Source organism: Somniosus microcephalus, chromosome 4, assembly GCF_052327205.1.
Source record: "Somniosus microcephalus isolate GS21.2 chromosome 4, FLI_Smic_1.0, whole genome shotgun sequence".
Classification (NCBI taxonomy): domain Eukaryota; kingdom Metazoa; phylum Chordata; class Chondrichthyes; order Squaliformes; family Somniosidae; genus Somniosus; species Somniosus microcephalus.
This window is the reverse complement of record NC_140990.1, coordinates 59082209-59101745: the sequence shown is the minus strand read 5'-3', so window position 1 is coordinate 59101745 and position 19537 is coordinate 59082209. Positions and strand designations below refer to the sequence as shown.

The window sequence follows — 19537 nt, the reverse complement described above, 5'->3', positions numbered from 1 at the left end:
CCAATCTGGGCCTGCAACAGGTGGTGAGAGAACCAACACGAGGGAAAAACCTACTTGACCTCATCCTCACCAATCTACCTGTCACAGATGCATCTGTCCATGACAGTATTTGTAGCAGTAACCACCGCACAGTCATTGTGGAGACGAAGTCTCATCTTCACACTGAGGACACCCTCCATCGTGTTGTGTGGTACTACCACCGTGCTAAATGGGATAGATGCAGAACAGATCTAGCAGCTCAAAACTGGGCATCTATGAGGTGCTGTGGGCCATCAGCAGCAGCAGAATTGTATTCCAACACAATCTGTAACCTCATGGCCCGGCATATCCCTCACTCTACCATTACCATCAAGCCAGGTTTAACAAGGAGTGTAGAAGAGCATGCCAGGAGCATCACCAGGCGTACCTAAAAATGAGGTGCCAACGTGGGGAAGCTGCAACACAGGACTACATGAATGCTAAAAAGTAGAAGCAGCATGCTATAGACAGGGCTAAGCAATCCCACAATCAACAGATCAGATCAAAGCTCTGCAGTCCTGCCACATCCAGTCATGAATGGTGACCATTAAACAACTAACGGGAGGAGGAGGCTCCATGAATATCCCCATCCTCAATGATGGTGGAGCCCAGCGTGTGAGTGCAAAAGACAAGGTTGAAACATTTGCAACCATTTTCAGCCAGAAGTGCCGAGTGGATGATCCATATCGGCCTACTCGAGGTCCCCACCATCACAGAAGCCAGTCTTCAGCCAATTCGATTCACTCCACGTGATATCAAGAAACGGCTGAGCGCACTGGATACAGCAAAGGCTATGGACCCCGACAACATCCCGGCTATTGTGCTGAAGACTTGTGCTCCAGAACTAGCCGTGCCTCTAGCCAAGCTGTTCCTGTACAGCTACAACAATGGCATCTATCCAACAATATGAAAAACTGCCCAGGTATGTCCTGTCCACAAAAAGCAGAACAAATCCAATCCGGCCAATTACTGCTCCATCACAGAATCACACAGAATCACAGAAACCCCACAGTGCAGATAGAGGCCATTTCGGCCCATCGAGCCTGCACCGACACATATCCCACCCGATCCTCGTAACCCCTACACCAACACATATCCCACCCTATCCCCGTAACCCCACGTATTTAATCCCCCTAACACTAAGGGTCAATTTATCATAGCCAATCAACCTAACCCGCACATCTTTGGACTGTGGGAGGAAACCGGAGCACCCGGAGTAAACCCACGCAAACACGGGGAGAATGTGCAAACTCCACACAGACAGTCGCCCGAGGCCGGATTCGAACCCGGGTCCCTGGCGCTGTGAGGCATCAGTCTACTCTCAATCATCAGCAAAGTGAGGGAAGGTGTCATCGACAGTGCTATCAAGCGGCACTTACTCACCAATAACCTGCTCACTGATGCCCAGTTTGGGTTCCACCAAGACCACTCAGCTCCGGACCTCATTACAGCTTTGGTCCAAACATGGACAAAGGAGCTGAATTCCAAGGTGAGGTGAGAGGTAAGCGTGACTGCCCTTGACATCTACAAGGCACAAGTCAGGGGTGTGATGGAATACTCTCCACTTGCCTGGATGAGTGCAGCTCCAACAACACTCAAGAGCCTCGACACTATCCAGGATAAAGCAGCCCGCTTGATCAGCTCCCCGTCCACCACCTTAAACATTCACTCCCTCCACCACCGGCGTACCGTGGCTGCAGTGTGCACCATCTACAAGATGCACTGCAGCAACTCGCCAAGGCTTCTTCAGCAGCACCTCCCAAACCCGAGACCTCTTCTACCTAGAAGGACAAGGGCAGCAGGCGCATGGGAACACCACCACCTCCAAGTTACACCAAGTCACACATCATCCTGACTTAGAAGTATATCGCTTCATCGTCGCTGGGTCAAAATCCTGGAACTCCCTGCCTGACAGCACTGTGGGAGTACCTTCACCACATGGACTGCAGTGGTTCAAGAAGGCGGCTCACCACCACCTTCTCAACGGCAATTAGGGATGGGCAATAAATGCTGACCTTGCCAGCAATGCCCACATCCCATAAAAACGAATACATTTTGATTTTAAAAACACTGTCCCATCAAATACTCCCAGTGCAAATACAGCATGGGTTAGATACAGAGTAAAGCTCCCTCTGCACTTTCCCATCAAACACTCCCAGGGCAGATACAGTATGGTTTAGATACAGTCACTGACACCAATCTCTTGTTGTCTGATATAAACCAACCCCAGTCACTGACACCAATCTCCTCCTGTCTGATATAAACCAATCCCACAGGCCCAGAAAGATTAAACTCAGCCCATCACTATAACTGGACTTGTCTCCATTCCCGTGCCGAGGGGATTGCTGTACCAGACGGGAGGGGAAACATTTGGGGACTCTCGATTCTCCACCAATTCCCATTCCCCTTCTTTCTGTTGGATAATGGAGGTGCCACTGTGTGTAATGTGCAAGTCAGTAAGAATTGTCAGCGAGGATTAATCAGCACTTTCTAATTGGAGATGTTAATCAGTGGAACTTTTCAGAGAATAAATTGTAGATTTTGTACCAAAGGTCAATTTAGGGTTAAAGTAAATTTCATAATTTTGTCAAATAATTTCTTATGAAAGTCCTGAATTAAGGGGAAAGATCAAAGCCAACGATTCTTAAAAGGGACACTGCAGCCCCAACAAGTCAATCAGCTATATATCTAGAATATTAATAACCCTATAACTGGCTGGAGTTTAACATCAGCAGAAACAAACTCCAACTGTCAGAATGAACATGGTTCAGTCCTGGATGTGATTCACAGCAGCAATAACAGCAGAATCCAACCCCTGCAGTCACTTGTCAACTCGCTGGTGTCTCAGCAGGTTTGATGACTGAGTGAATCCCTTCCCACACATGGCGCAGGTGAACGGCCTCGCCCCAGTGTGAACTCGCTGGTGAATCAGCAGGCCGGATAACCAAGTGAATCCCTTCCCACACACGGAGCAACTGAACGGCCTCTCCCCGGTGTGAACTCGCTAGTGTGTCCGAAGGCTGGAAAACAAGTGAATCCCTTCCCACACACGGAGCAGGTAAACGGCCTCACCCCGGTGTGAACTCGTTGGTGTGTCAGCAGGTTGCATGAACAAGTGAATCCCTTCCAACACACGGAGCAGGTGAACAGTCTCTCCCCAGTGTGAGTGCGCTGGTGTACAATGAGATTGGATGAATAACTGAACCCCTTTCCAATAGGAGAGCAACTGAATGGTTTATCGTCAGTGTGAACTCGCTGGTGTTGAATCAGTTGCTCAGAGCTTTTAAAGTTCGCACAATCGGAGCATTTAAAAAGGTCTCTCGTCAGTGTGAACTCGCTGGTGTCTCAGAAGGTGGGATGAATTAGTGAATCCCTTCCCACACACTGAGCAGGTGAACGGCCTCTCCCCGGTGTGAACTCACTGGTGAGTCAGCAGGTTGGATGACTGAGTGAATCCCTTCCCACACATGGAGCAACTGAACGGCCTCTCCCTAGTGTGACTGTAGCGATGAGTTTCCAGCTGGGTTGGGGAAATGAATCCCTTCCCACACACGGAGCAAGTAAACGACCTCTCCCTGGTGTGACTGCGATGAGTTTCCAGCTCAGACAGGTAATTGAAACCCTTCCCACAGTCCCTACATCTTCACGGTTTCTCCGTGGTGTGGGTATCCTCGTTTCTCTCCAGGTTGGATGATCGGTTGAAGCCTTGTCCACACACAGAACACGTGTACGGTTTCTCCTCGCTGTGAATGGTGCGATGTTTTTTCAGGCTGTGGAACTGGTTAAAGCTCTTTCCACAGTCAGTGCACGGGAACACTCTCATTCGGGTGTGTGGGGCTCGGTGCTTTTCCAGTCGCACTGATGTGGAGGTGATGTTTGGTTTGAGTTTCCTGTCTGTAAACCCACCCCTTCTAATACCCTGTAAAAGGAGTTTACAAGAGACATCACTGTAGGTACAGGATAGAAATTCAGAACAGACAATTCTAGTTTCTACGGAACAATCTTTTGTCTCTTTGTCCCCAAAGCTGTAAATCCCCGACCCACACACTCTCCCTCCGCTGAAATCCAAACCCATCGCACCATCTCCAACATTTTTCCTTTTAATCGACTTTTCTTCCTCCCCCTGAAGGTGTTGACTCTGATGGGTTCAGTTCTACATGCATGAGGGACTGGAAGCCAGCACCCTGTGGGGACCAGACTCTGTCATAAAATAATGGCTTCAGAAGAGAAATTGAAGAAACTATTTGATAGGTGTGGTGGTGAAATGTTGGGCGGGTGCTCAGCATCTCACACATTGTGTAAGATTAACATTCCACGTCTCTTGAGCTGGCACTTCTCGTCCCATTATACCGAGTTGGTGTAACAGGAGAGCCAGGGATCAGGGGAATATTGGACAGGAAGCACACAGCACGGACATTACACTGCAGGTGGGATATATGAGAGTGTTACAGTGAGGGCTTTGGGCACTTTATTAAACACACACACACACACAGCAGAAGCACATTAATCTGATGGGAGATCACTGACACACGCGCAGCCAGCAGTGTGGAGCCTCCCAAGAGTCCGGCCCCTTTCCAGCCAGTATTTACAGGAGCTGGGACACAAAGAGTCTCAATAAAATCACTGATATATTTGTTCACACAAACCAACCCCCAAAATGCTGAATGATTTCTCCCAGATGCTCCCTGACCAGTCCCCATTTCTCCTCCATTTACAGACACTCCCTGACCAGTCTCCATTTCTCCTCCATTTACAGACACTCCCTGACCAGTCACCATTTCTCCTCCATTTACAGACGCTCCCTGACCAGTCACCATTTCTCCTCCATTTACAGACGCTCCCTGACCAGTCACCATTTCCAGACGCTCCCTGATCAGTCACCATTTACAGACGCTCCCTGATCAGTCACCATTTACAGACGCTCCCTGACCAGTCACCATTTCTCCTCCATTTACAGACGCTCCCTGACCAGTCACCATTTCTCCTCCATTTACAGACGCTCCCTGACCAGTCACCATTTCTCCTCCATTTACAGACGCTCCCTGACCAGTCTCCATTTCTCCTCCATTTATTGAGGTTCCCTGACCAGTCACCATTTACAGACGCTCCCTGACTCACTTCCTGTCTGTCCCGGAGTTTGGCACTTTGTTGAGATTCGGGCCGGAGTGAAACGGGAACCCGCGGGTGGGGGCGGAGAATGTTCACTGCTCTTATAATCGGGCCTGGGGCCGCACTTGGGGTGTGTGAAGCCCGCGTCCCCCCGGAGTTTATTAACCCACCTTTACCTGCTGCAGCCTCTCGGCTTCGGACTCGTCACCCAACAAGCAGCCTCTCCCGCGCATGCTCAGCTCACCTTCTGTTGTTCAGGTTTAAAGGTCAAGCCCCGCCCCTCACAATCTCGGATTGGTTGGACGACACGCCGCCCGCGCGGTCCTCCAGCCCCGCCCCGCTCTTCCTATTGGTCCGGAGCTCCCGTCAATCACCTGGGCAGTGTGAGCTGAGCATGCGCGGACCTTGGCAGCAGCCGCTGACATACAAGGTGAGAGAGCTCAGCAGGGAGCGGTTTCATGAGCCCCGGGGGGGTCGCGGGCCGCGGGCCGCTCACACCCCGCGCTCAGGGAGCGGGTTCATGAGCCCCGGGGGGACGTGGGCCGCTCACACCCCGAGCTCAGGGAGCGGGCATATATTAGCAACATTTTATTTTCTGTATTTGATAAACCATTGCTAACTGAAATACTGAGTTGCATGCAATCAAGTAAAGGGAAATCAGTTGAGTTCTTTCTTTGAAATATTTCCTTACATACGGATTAGGAGCAGGAGTGGCCACTCGGCCCCTCGAGCCTGCTCCGCCAGTCAATGAGATCATGGCTGATCGTCCAAATTCAGTACCCTGTCCCTGCCTTCTCCCCATATACCTTGATCCCTTTAGCCTTAAGAAATATATCCAACTCCTTCTTGAATATATTTAATGAATTGGCCTCTACTGCCTTCTGTGGTAGAGAATTCCACAGGTTCACCACTCTGGGTGAAGAAATTCCTCCTCATCTCTGTCCTAAATGGCTTACCCCTTATCCTTAGACTGTGACCCCTGGTTCTGGACTCCCCGACCATCGGGAACATCCCTCCAGCATCTAGTCTGTCTAGTCCTGTTAGAATTTTATAACTTTCGATGAGATCCGCTCTCATTCTTCTAAACTCCAGCGAGTACAAGCCCAATCGACTCAATTTCTCCTCATACGTCATTCCCGCCATCCCAGGTATCAGCCTGGTGAATCTTCGCTGCACTCCCTCCATGGCAAGAACATCCTTCCTCAGATAAGGTGACCAAAACTGCACACAATACTCCAGATGTGGTCTCACCAAGGCCCTGTACAACTGCAGCAAGACATCCTTATTCCTGTACTCAAACCCTCTCGCTACGAAGGCCAACATACCATTTGCCTTCTTAACCGCCTGCTGCACCTGCATGCTTACTTTCAGCGGCTGGTGCACAAGGACGCCCAGGCCTCGTTGCACTTCCCCTTTTCCCAATCTATTGCCATTCAGATAATAATCTGCCTTCCTGTTTTTGACACCAAAGTGGATAACCTCGCATTTATCCACGTTATATTGCATCTGCCATGCTTCTGCACAATCACCCAACCTGTCCAAATCACACTGGAGTTTCTCGGTATCCTCACAGCACACACGCCCACCCAGCTTTGTGTCGTCTGCAAACTTGGAGATATTACATCTAGTTCCCTCATCCAGATCATTAATATATATTGTGAATAGCTGGGGTCCAAGGACCGATCCCTGCGGTACCCCACTAGTCACTGCCTGCCACTCGGAAAAAGAGCCATTTATTCCAACTCTTTGCTTTCTGTCTGCCAACCAGTTCTCTATCCAAGTCAATACCTTGCACCCAATCCCATGTTCTTTAATTTTACACGCTAATCTCTTATGTGGGACCTTTTCGAAAGCCTTTTGAAAATCCAAGTACACCACATCCACTGGTTCTCCCTTATCTATTTTACCAGTTACATCCTCAAAAATTCCAGTAGATTAGTCAAGCACGATTTACCTTTTGTAAATCCATGTTGACTTTGTCCGATCCGGTCACTGTTTTCCAAGTGCTCTGCTATTACATCTTTTATAATGGACTCTAGAATTTTCCCCACTACCGATGTCAGGCTTACCGGTCTATAATTCCCCGCTTTTTCTCTACCACCTTTTTTGAATAGTGGGGTAACATTAGCTACCCTCCAATCCATGGGTACTGTTCCAGAGTCTATCGAATTTTGGAAGATGACCAGCAATGCATCTACTATTTCTAGGGCCACTTCCTTAAGTACCCTAGGATGTAGATTATCAGGCCCTGGGGATTTATCGGCCCTCAATCCCATCAATTTCCCTAACACCATTTCCCTACAAACACTGATTTCTATCAGTTCCTCCCTGTCATTAGACCCTATGTTCCCCGACATCTTTGAGAGGTTATTTGTGTCCTCCTTTGTGAAGACAGAACCAAAGTATGTATTTAATTGGTCTGCCATTTCTTTGTCCCCCATTATAAATTCCCCTGATTCTGACTGCAAGGGACCTACGCTTGACTTCACCAATCTTTTTCTCTTCACATATCTATAAAAGCTTTTAGTCAGTTTTTATGTTCCCTGAAAGCTTACTCTCATACTCTATTTTCCCCCTCTTAATTAATCCCTTTGTCCTCTGTTGAATCCTAAACTGCTCCCAATCCTCAGGTTTACTGCTTTTTCTGGCCAATTTATATGTCCTCTCCTTGGATCTTATGCTATCCCTAATTTCCCTTGTTAGCCACAGTTGGGTCACCTTTCGAGTGTTATTCCCCAATCAATCCTACCCAACTCGCACCTCATACCATCGTAGTCCCCTTTATTTAAATTCAGGACCCTAGTCTCTGAGCCAACTATTTCACTCTCCATCTTAATGAAGAATTCTATCATATTATGATCCCACTGACCCAAGGTGCCTCGCACAACAAGATTGCTAATTAATCCTTTCTCATTACATAATACCCAGTCTAAGATGGCTTGATCTCTAGTTGGTTCCTCAACATACTGGTCCGGGAAACCATCCCGTATACACTCCAGGAATTCTTCCTCCACAGTATTGTTACTAATTTGGTTAGCCCAATCTATATGTAGATTAAAGTCACCCATGATAACTGCTGTGCCCTTATTGCACGCTTCTCTAATTTCCCGTTTAATGCCATCCCCGACCTCCGCATTACTGTTTGGAGGTCTATATACCACTCCCACTAACGTTTTCTGCCCCTTGCTATTTTTCAGCTCTACCCATACAGATTCCACATCATCAGAGCTAATATCCTTCCTTTCAATTGTGTTAATCCCCTCTTTAACCAGCAATGCTACCCCACCTCCTTTTCCTTTTTGCCTATCTTTCCTGAATATTGAATACCCCTGAATATTGAGTTCCCAGCCTTGGCCACCCTGGAGTCATGTTTCCGTAATCCCAATCATATCATATTCGTTTACCTCTATTTGCACAGCTAATTCATCCACCTTATTACGAATGCTCCTTGCATTAAGACACAAAGCCTTCAGGCTTGTTTTTTAATGCTCTTAGATCCTTTAGAATTATTATTTACTGTGGCCATGTTTGATTTAAACCCTTGATTTCTCTGCCTGCCACTTTTGTTTTTCTCCATCCTGTCTTTTGCTTTAATCCTTCTTTCCCTTTCCTCTGTCTCTCCGCTCAGTTTCCCAACCCCCTGCCATTTTAGTTTAAACCCTCCTCCAGAGCATTAGCAAACACTCCCGCTAGGACATCGGTTCCAGCCCTGCCCAGGTGCAAACCGTCCGTTTTGTACTGGTCCCACCTCCCCCAGAACCGGTTGCAATGTCCCAGGAACTTGAATCCCTCCCCCTTGCACCATTCCTCTAGCCACGTATTCATCTGAAATATCCTTCTATTTCTAACTCCATTGACAGAAACTATTTGGACTTGGGAATCAGAGGTACAATTTCAAAATTTGTCGATGACACCTGTGGTAAACCACTGTTTGTATTCCACTGTGTACATGCCTGGACATGCCTCGGCTGACTCCTCCCACAAGTCCTAGTATAAAGGTGACTGCTCCCCAGCCCTTTGTATTTCTGGACCGGTCGACCACTCGAGGCAGACCTTCATTCTTTTGTTAATAAAAGCCTTTAGTTACTCTCTTAACTCTCAGTCTTTTATGAGTAATTGATAGCGCATCAACACCAAATTGGGAGTTAGAGTTAATATTGAGGAAGACTGACAACATGCAAGGAGACATTAATAAACTTGCAGAATGGGAGGGTAATTGGCAAATTAATTTTAAGAAAGGTGGTGCATTTTGGTAGGAAGAATAAGGAGGCCACAAACTACTTGGAAAATAAGAGTCTAAATGGGGTAGAAGAGCAAAGGGATCTCGGGGTCCAGATACACAAATCACTAAAAGTAGCGACGCAGGTTAATGAGGCCATAACAGGAGCAAACAATGGACTGGGGATCATTTCTAGAGGGATAGAATTGAAAAGCAGAAAAGTTATTTTAAACTTGTATCGAACCTTGGTTGGACCACACTTGGCGTACAGTGCACAGTTCTGGTCACCAGATTATAAAAAGGATATAGAGGCACTGGAGAAGGTGGAAAAAGGCTTTGCAAGGATGATCCCAGAACTGAGAGGATATACTTATCAGGAAAGGCTGAAGAGGCTGGGGCTATTTTCTCTAGAATAAAGAGAAGGCCGATGGGTGACCTGATCGAGGTCTTTAAGATGATGAAAAGGTTATAGAGGGTGGACCTGGAGAAAATGTTTCCACTTGTGGGGGTGTCCAAAACTACAGGTCATAAATATAACACAGTCTCTAATAAATCCAATGGGGAATTCAGGGGAAACTTCTTTACCCAAAGAGAGATAAGAATGTGGAACGTGCTACCACAAGGAGTAGTTGAGGTGAATAGCACAGATACATTCATGGGGAAGGTAGATAAGCACATGAGGGAGAAAGGAATAGAAGGATATGCTAATAGGGTTAGATGAAGAGTGCTGGGAGGAGACTCGTGTGGAGCAGAAACACCGGCATTGACTAGTTGGGCTGAATGGCCTGTTCCTGTGCTGTAGACTCTGTAATTCTGTGTAACTCTGTGTAACTATGTCTTCTGACTCCTGACATAGCTGGAAAAGCTTTTACTATTATTACCACAATTGTACACCATCTTCCAAAGATCTCTTAGCCTCTCTAATGGCTGCTTCTGACTCCCTCAATTGTGGGTGATATTTGTCCCTATTCTCCTATAAACTGAACTCACCTTGATCTGAACTGGGTTCAATGTAAGACAGTTCAGGGAGTCAGGGATCATTCACCCCTAGACCTACGCTGGCCAGTAAAACCCCAGACTGTTCCTTAGTAAGGATTCCTCTGGATCCTCACCATATATTTGTAGGATACTGAAGCCCAGCTTCCTACCGTCCACTCCTGGAGGCCCCACTCCCTGAGCCTACAACCTTCAGCAGGATCAGTGGTGGAGTTCCACAGCGGGAGTGATCCCAGAGTAACTGTCGGTATTGCACCCCTGTGGATGTTCCGGGTCGTGTATTTTTAGTTATCCTGGTGTCTAACACACACACATCAATAAAACAGGGAATTGCTGGAAACACGCTGCAGGTCCTTCTTTATCTGGAGATCAAATGTCTGTTGTATAATTGTACCAGCAGTTAACAGGCTCCTGTGAACTCCTCCCTCTGCTATTTTAATGCAGACTTTAACCAATTTATATTTTAACCTGCCTTACAATGGTAGACTCAGGACTGTCACACAAACACTTTAAATCTTCATAGAATAATTGCCAGTCATTTTTACACTGGAAACTTAAACCTGTTTCACTTTCAGTCAGGAACAGATCACAGTTTTACACCTCTTCTTCTTAGGCAGTCCCTCAGAACCGAGGATGACTTGCTTCCACATTAAAAATGAGTTCTCAGGTGACTGATGAGTCCAATGCGGGACCTACAGACTCTGTCACAGGTGGGGCAGACGGTGGTTGAAGGGGCGGGTGGGTGGGGCGTTTGGGTTGACGTTCACTCCTTGCACTGCCTGCGCTTGGCTTCCGCTTGCTCCCGGCTAAGAGACTCGAGGTATTCGGCGCCTTCCCGGATGCTTCTCCTCCACTTTGTGCGGTCTTGGGCCAGGGATTCCCAGGTGTCAGTGGGGATGTTGCACTTTTTCAAGGAGGCTTTGAGGGTGTCCTTGAAGCTTTTCCTCTGCCCACCTGGGGCTCTCTTGCCGTGCCGGAGCTCCGAGTAGAGCGCTTGTTTTGGGAGTCTCGTATCGGGCATGCAGACGATGTGACCCATCCATCGGAGCTGATCAAGCATGGACAAAGCTTCGATGCTGGGGATGTTGGCCTGAGCAAGAACAATGACGTTGGTGCGCCTATCCTGCCAATGGATTTGCAGAATCTTGCGGAGGCAGCGTTGCTGGTACCTCTCCAGTGCTTTGAGGTGCCTCCTGTACATGGTCCATGTCTCTGAGGCATACAGGAGGGCGGGTATTACTACTGCTCTGTAGATCATGAGCTTGGTGCCGGGTTTGATGTCCTGGTCTTCAAAAACTCTCTTCCTCAGGCGACCGAAGGCTGCACTGGCACACTGAAGGCGGTGTTGGACTTCGTCATCGATGTCTGCCCTTGTTGACAGTAGGCTCCCGAGGTATGGAAAGTGGTTCACCTTGTCCAAGGTCTTGTCATGGATTTTAATAATTGGGGGGCAGTATTGTGTGGTGGGGCCAGGTTGGTAGAGGACCTTTGTCTTACGGATGTATAGTGTAAGGCCCATACTTTCATACGCTTCGGTGAAGGTGTTAACGATGGTTTGGAGTTCTACCTCCGAGTGTGCGCAGACGCAAGCATCGTCTGCATTCTGTAATTCGACGACAGAGGAAGGGACAACCTTGGATCTGGACTGGAGGAGACGGAGGTTGAACAGTTTCCCGTTTGTTCTGTAAATTAGCTCCACTCCAGTGGGGAGCTTACTGAGGGTGAGATGGAGCATTGCCACAAGGAAGATTGAGAAGAGCGTTGGTGCGATGACACAGCCTTGCTTGACCCTGGTCCGTACATGAATTGGGTCTGTGGCTGAACCATTGGTCAGGATCATGGCTTGCATGTCGTCGTGAAGCAGGCGGAGGGTGGTGACAAACTTTTGAGGGCAGCCGAATTTGAGGACACTCCATAATTCCTCACGGTTGACAGTGTCAAAGGCCTTTGTGAGGTCAAAGAAGGCCATGTACAGTGGTTGGTGCTGTTCCCTGCATTTCTCTTGTAATTGGCGCGCGGTGAAGATCATGTCCATTGTGCCCCATAGTGGGCGGAATCCGCATTGCGACTCTGGGAGGAGCTCTTCAGCCACTGGGACAAGGCGATTGAGGAGGATTCTTGCGATGACTTTCCCTCTGGCAGACAGCAGGGCAACTCCTCTGTAATTACCGCAATCGGACTTGCCACCTTTCTTGAAGATGGTTACAATTACGACGTCTCTGAGATCCCCTGTCATGCTCTCCTTCTTCCAGATAAGAGAAATGAGTTCATGAATTCGCACCAGTAGTGCGTCTCCACCATGCTTTAGTGCCTCGGCAGGGATTCCATCTGCTCCTGAGGTCTTGTTGTTCTTCAGTTGTCGGATGGCCTTTTCAACCTCATGCCGGGCTGGGGTTGTGCTGAGATGGTGGCAGGTAGCATGCTGTGGGATAGAGTTGAAGACTCTCTCGTCGAAGACAGAGTCTCGGTTAAGGAGATCTTCGAAGTGCTCCTTCCAGCGGGCACTGACTGCGCACCCTGTCCTTGATGAGTACCTCTCCGTTCTTGGCCCGAAGTGGGGTAGGGCCTTGGGTGCTTGGGCTGTAGGCGGTCTTGACTGTGCTAAAGAATCCACGCATGTCGTGGTTGTCGGCTAGCTGCTGGATCTCCTGCGCTTTCTCCACCCACCACCTGTTCTTTAGGTCGCGAGTTTTTTGTTGGACCTCGGCCTTCAGGTGTCTGTAGAGCTGCTTTCTTACTCTCGAGTTGTGTTGCTGTTTCCAGATCAGGAATGCCTTGCGCTTGCGGCTTATTAGCTCCTGGATCTCCTGGTCGTTCTTGTCAAACCAGTCTTGGTGTTTCCTGGTCGAGTGACCGAGCGTCTCTTCACAGGTGCTGATTATGAAGGCCTTGAGTGCAGACCAGGCGCTGTTGACACTCTGTGTCTCTGCATCACTGGGAGTCGTCAGGTTGGGTGTGAGGCGCAGGCTGAATAGGGCTTTCTTAGCAGGGTCTTTGAGTGCTCCAGTGTTGATTTTCCTGCGGCATTGTTTCTGTTGCCGCTGCTGTTTTGGGGCTACATTGATGGAGATGACAGAGCGGATTAGGCAGTCATCAGCTCCTGTCATGGCGCGGGTGATGCAGATGTCCTTGCAGTCCCTCACTCGGACGATGACGTAGTCCAGCACATGCCAGTGCTTGGAGCGAGGGTGCTGCTATGAAGCCTTGTACTTGTCTCTCTGATGGAACAAGGTGTTGGTTATAACAAGGCCATGTTCTAAGCATTTCGTCAGGAGGAGGGTACCGTTGGAGTTGGCTTTCCCTACCCCCTCTCTGCCGGTCACACCTCCCCAGCGGTCTGTGTACTTTCCAACTCTGACGTTAAAGTCGCCAAGGAGCATCAGCTTGTCGCCCGTTGGGACTTCGGACAGGGATTGTTCGAGGCTGGAGTAGAATTCCTCTTTGGTCTCGTCTGTAGCTTCCAGTGTTGGGGCGTACGCACTGATGACCGTAGCACACTGGTTCCGGGCTAGGGTGTCAGTGTTGGGGCGTACGCACTGATGACCGTAGCACACTGGTTCCGGGCTAGGGTGTCAGTGTTGGGGCGTACGCACTGATGACCGTAGCACACTGGTTCCGGGCTAGGGTGCCAGTGTTGGGGTGTACACACTGATGACTGTAGCACACTGGTTCTGGGCTAGGGTGTCAGTGTTGGGGCGTACGCACTGATGACCGTAGCACACTGGTTCCGGGCTAGGGTGCCAGTGTTGGGGTGTACGCACTGATGACCGTAGCACACTGGTTCCGGGCTAGGGTGTCAGTGTTGGGGTGTACGCACTGATGACCGAAGCATACTGGTTCCGGGCTAGGGTGCCAGTGTTTGGGTGTACGCACTGATGACCGAAGCACACTGGTTCCGGGCTAGGGTGTCAGTGTTGGGCCGTACGCACTGATGACCGTAGCACACTGACCCCAATCTCTGATTTGACAGCACAGTTCCAGCATTCGCCGTTCTTCCTGACTCTAAACACAGTTGTAAAGGAGCCTTCTGTTCCGTGCCTAGGAGCTCTGGACCATGGAAGAGAGTGGCTGGGACACATTTCTTACACGCCTCAAGATTAACCCTCACGGGGACTTTGCTGTCAGTGAAGAGAGATGAGAAAGACCAAAGTGCCGTTTGCCCCTCTCAGTGTGGCCCTGAAGGATTGTGTCCAGGCTGAAGTTCTGTTCCCGCCGTACGATCCTCCCCCAGATTGTCCTTTCTGAGCTCCAGCCAGGTGATGCTAAACACTCAGGTGAGAAGACAAAAATCTACAAAAATGCATTGAAAACAAAGCTGATTTATTTGACACATATCCAGAATATTAAACTCCAGCCCAGTTATAGGGGTCATTAACCTCATCAGAAATAAACCACAACTGTCAGAATGAACATGGTTCAGTCCTGGATGTGATTAACAGCAGCAATAACAGCAGAATCCAACCCTGCAGTGACTTGTGAACTCGCTGGTGTCTCAGCAGGGTGGATGACTGAGAGAATCCCTTCCCACACACGGAGCAGGTGAACGGTCTCTCCCCAGTGTGAACTCGCTGGTGATTCAGTAGGTTGGATGAGTGAGTGAATCCCTTCCCACACACGGAGCAGATGAATGGCCTCTCCCCAGTGTGAGTGCGCTGGTGTACAGTGAGTTCAGATGATCGCCTGTACCCAGTCCCGCAGTGAGAGCACTTGAACGGTCTCTCCCCAGTGTGAACACATTGATGGCATGTCAGTTCCCTGGAACTTTTATAGCACTTCCCACAGTCCGAGCATTTAAAAGGTCTCGCGTCAGTGTGAACTCGCTGGTGTATCAGCAGGTGGGGTGACTGAGTGAATCCCTTCCCACACGCAGAGCAGGTGAATGGCCTCTCCCCGGTCTGACTGCGTCGATGAGTTTCCAGGTGGGACGGGCAACGGAATCCCTTTCCACAGTCCCCACATTTCCACAGTTTCTTCATGGTGCGGGTGTCCTTGTGTCCCTCCAGGTTGGATGATCAGTTGAAGCCTCGTCCACACACTGAACACGTGTACGGTTTCTCCCCGTTGTGAATGGTGCGATGATTTTTCAGGCCGTGTAACTGGTTAAAGCTCTTCCCACAGTAAGTGCACTGGAACACTCTCACTCGGGCCTGTGTCTTGGTGCTTTTCCAGTCACACTGATGTTTCAAATCTTTTCCCACAGACAGAACAGAGAAAAAGGCCGATGATATTCAGGTCCTGATGAATTGAGTGACTCTGTCAGATCTTGTTGTGATGTTTGGTTTGAGTTACCCGTCTGTAAATCCTCCCCTTCTAACACCCTGTAAAAGGAGTTTACAAAAGTCATCAATGTAAGTACAGGATAGAAATTCAGAACAGACAATTCTAGTTTCTATTGAACATTCTTTCCTCTCTTGTTCCCCCAAAGGGGGAATAAATGGGTCTTTTTCCGAGTGGCAGGCAGTGACTAGTGGGGTACCACAGGGATCGGTCCTTGGACCCCAGCTATTCACAATATATATTAATGATCTAGACAAGGGAACTAGATGTAATATCACCAAATTTGCAGACGACACAAAGCTGGGTGGGTGTGTGTGCTGTGAGGAGGATGCTGAGAAACTCCAGGATGATTTGGGCAGGTTGGGTGATTGGGCAAAAACATGGCAGATGCGATATAACGTGGATAAATGTGAGGTTATCCACTTTGGTGGCAAAAACAGGAAGGCAGATTATTATCTGAATGGCAATAGATTGGGAGAAGGGGAAGTGCAACGAGACCTGGGTGTCCTTGTGCACCTGTCGCTGAAGGTAAGCATGCAGGTGCAGCAGGCGGTTAAGAAGGCAAATGGTATGTTGGCCTTCGTAGCGAGAGGGTTTGAGTACAGGAACAGGGATGTCTTGCAGTTGTACAGGGCCTTGGTGAGACCACATCTGGAGTATTGTGTGCAGTTTTGGTCGCCTTATCTGAGGAAGGATGTTCTTGCCATGGAAGGAGTTCAGTGAAGATTCACCAGGCTGATACCTGGGATGGCAGGAATGACGTATGAGGAGCGATTGGGACGATTGGGCTTGTACTCGCTGGACTTTAGAAGAATGAGAGGGGATCTTATGAAACTTATAAAATTCTGACAGGACTAGACAGACTAGATGCAGGAAGGATGTTCCTGATGGTCGGGGAGTCCAGAACCAGGGGTCACAGTCTAAGGATAAGGGGTAGGCCATTTAGGACAGAAATGAGGAGGAATTTCTTCACCCAGAGAGTGGTGAATCTGTGGAATTCTCTACCACAGAAGGCAGTAGTGGCCAATTCATTAAATATATTCAAGAAGGAGTTGGATATATTTCCTAAGGCTAAAGGAATCAAAGGGTATGGGGAGAAAGTAGGGACAGGGTACTGAATTTGGATGATCAGCCATGATCGCGTTGAATGGCGGAGCAGGCTCAAAGGGCCGAATGGCCTACTCCTGCTCCTATGTTTCTATGTTTCAAAGCTGTAAATCCCCGTCCCACACACTCTCCCTCCTCCCTGTGCTGAAATCGAAACCCATTGCACCATCTCCAACGTTTCTTTCCTCCACTCCCAGTTTTCCCCCTCCCTCTACTCTGGTTGGGTTCAGTTCTACACCCGATGTGTGCAGAGTGAGAATAAAATCAATGATTGTCTCTCCTGGTCACTGGGACCCGGAAGCCCTGCCCACTCCCTGTTCCTGTACCGAGATGGCCGCGCATGCGCTGTGCTGCAGGTGGATCCGTTCTGTCTTTCCTCTACCAAGATGGCGGCGCCTAACCCAGGCCTGTAACCGAGAAAAAGCCTCACCGCTGCCGTCTGGCGGAACACATTCGGCCGCTGGATCTCATTCGGGCCTGAGGCCGTTCTCCAACTTTATAAACCCTACGGCGCGGCCTACCCGCAGTTTATTAATCTCCCGCCGACCTGCAGCTCTGCCCGGCGACCACGCGAGGCTTTCTTTGTAAAGTCGGTGAGGGACACGTGACTCGGGCCCACGGCCTGATTGACGGGAGCTTCCGACCAATAGGGAGCGAGTGGGGCGGGGCTGGAGGAGCGAGCCCCCGGCGGGTCCTCCAACCAATCGGGGAGCCTGAGGGGCGGGACTAGCGCCGGCTGATTGTCTGATCCGCAGGGCAGCGAGTTTCTCCAGTCCCTTGTACGATAGCAAAATACTGCAGATGCTGGAAATCCGAAATAACAACAGAAAATGCTGGAAAAACTCAGCAGGCCAGGCAACATCCGTGGAGAGAAATTAGAGCCGACGTTTCGGGTCTAACCCTTTTTCAAAACTGGAAAGGAAATGAAATAGATCGAAAGGCAGGGCTGGGGAGGGAACAAAAGAAGTGAATAGACATTAAGAGGTATTCAAAACGAGACGAGATGGTGATCGGACTAGTGGAGACAAAAGACGGCTCAGATTAGGTGTGAAATGTTCTGGCAGAATGAGAGACAGCTGCCATGTGGGAGAGAGAAAAAAAGGAAAGGGGGGGGGGAAGGGAAAACCCAAAACAAAGGGGTGGGAAAAAGAAAGTAAAAATATAATGGGGGCCGAGGTTATGATCTGAAATTGTTGAACTCGATATTGAGTCCGGAAGGCTGCAAAGTGCCTAATCGGAAGAGGAACAGCACCTCATCTCTATTACATTTTTGCTTTTTTTTTATCCACCCCTTTATTTTGGGTTTTCCCTTCCCCCCCCTTCCTCTTTTTTTTCTCTCTCCCACATGGCAGCTGTCTCTCATTCTGCCAGAACACTTCACACCTAATCTAGAGCCGTCTTTTGTCTCCACTAGTCCTATCACCATCTCGTCTCATTTTGAATACCTCTTAATGTCTATTCACTTCTTTTGTTCCCTCCCCAGCCCTGCCATTCGATCTATTTCATTTCCTTTCCAGTTTTGAAAAAGTGTTAGACCCGAAACGTTGACTCTAATTTCTCTCCACGGATGTTGCCTGGCCTGCTGAGTTTTTCCAGCATTTTCTGTTGTTATTTCTCCAGTCCCTTGTTCGGGGCCCGGGGCCAGGGGAGGCTGTGGGCCTTTATTCCCCTTATTGGACACAAGGCTCTTTGTCTCACAACACACTGGCTCAGGTTTTAATACAGACTTTTTAAATTCATGAATAAAAGCAGATAAACCCCGTGCTTCTGTAGAACAAACTTTTTAATATTTGGGAGTAAAAGTACAAGTTTTTTTCCCTTTGGGGAATTTATTATTGTTAGATCCGTGTGTTAATGGAGACACGGAATGCAGGAGTTGATTTAACAAGTGTTTACTGAACAAAGTCTGGAGGTGAACTAACAACACAAGACGCTACACAGGCTTATATACCCGAGTGGTCACTACTGGTACTACAGTATACAGGGGCTTCAAAAACATAGTTCCTCTTAAAGGTACATACACTACAATTATTAGTTTCAGGAAACAACAACCACTTGTATTTATAAAGTGCCTTTAATGTAGTAAAACATCCCAAGGCTCTTCAGAGGAGCGTTATTAAACAAAATTTGACACCGAGCCACATAAGGAGATATTAGGGCACATGACCAAAAGCTTGGTCAAAGAAGTAGGTTTTAAGGAGCATCTTAAAGAAGGAGAGAGAGGTAGAGAGATGGAGAAGTTTAGGGAAGGAATTCCAGAGCTTAGGCCCGGGCAACTGAAGGCACGGCCACCAATGGTGGAGCGATTAAAATCGGGGATGCTCAAGAGGGCAGAATTAGAGGAGCGCAGATATCTCGGAAGGTTGTAGGGGCTAGAAGAGATTACAGAGATAGGGAGGGGTGAGGCCACGGAGGGATTTGAAAACAAGGATGAGAATTTTAAGGATGAGACACTTGAGGAAAAGCAGGGAGTGGGGGAGCATCACTAATTCTGTTCTGTGACAGTTACTGGGACAGACTGTATCTCCCCCTCTCCTCCACACAGGGATTTGTGGGAGTTAAAGGGACAGTGATTCTCCTTGTTTTGCGAGATTGTAATTAAAGGGACACTACTCTGAGATAGCTACGAATCTTTTAGTGCCGCCAGCCTTTCTAAAACATCTTCCTTTCTTTGAGGATCTGTGTGAACTCGCTGGTGACTCAGCAGGTTGGATGAACTCTGAAACCTCTTTACACAGTCAGAACATTTAAAGGGTCTCTCATCGGTTCTGGGGCAGGAGGGGTCTGGTTAACAGTCATCACAATATCAGT

The 19537-nt window shown here is 48.7% G+C and overlaps 1 protein-coding gene across 1 annotated transcript in view; it reads right to left on the bottom strand.

Moving 5' to 3' along the window:
• The window catches only part of LOC147118998 (uncharacterized), a 28821-nt gene extending 13503 nt beyond the window's left edge, over positions 1–15318 (bottom strand). Inside the window, exons 1-2 of the mRNA XM_085984733.1 lie at positions 15089–15318; positions 14875–15004 (exon numbers count right to left, since the gene is read on the bottom strand). Coding sequence (XP_085840859.1) covers positions 14875–15004; positions 15089–15318 — 360 coding nt within the window. The remainder of the gene's footprint in view (positions 1–14874; positions 15005–15088) is intronic.
• Positions 15319–19537: the final 4219 nt, after the last annotated feature.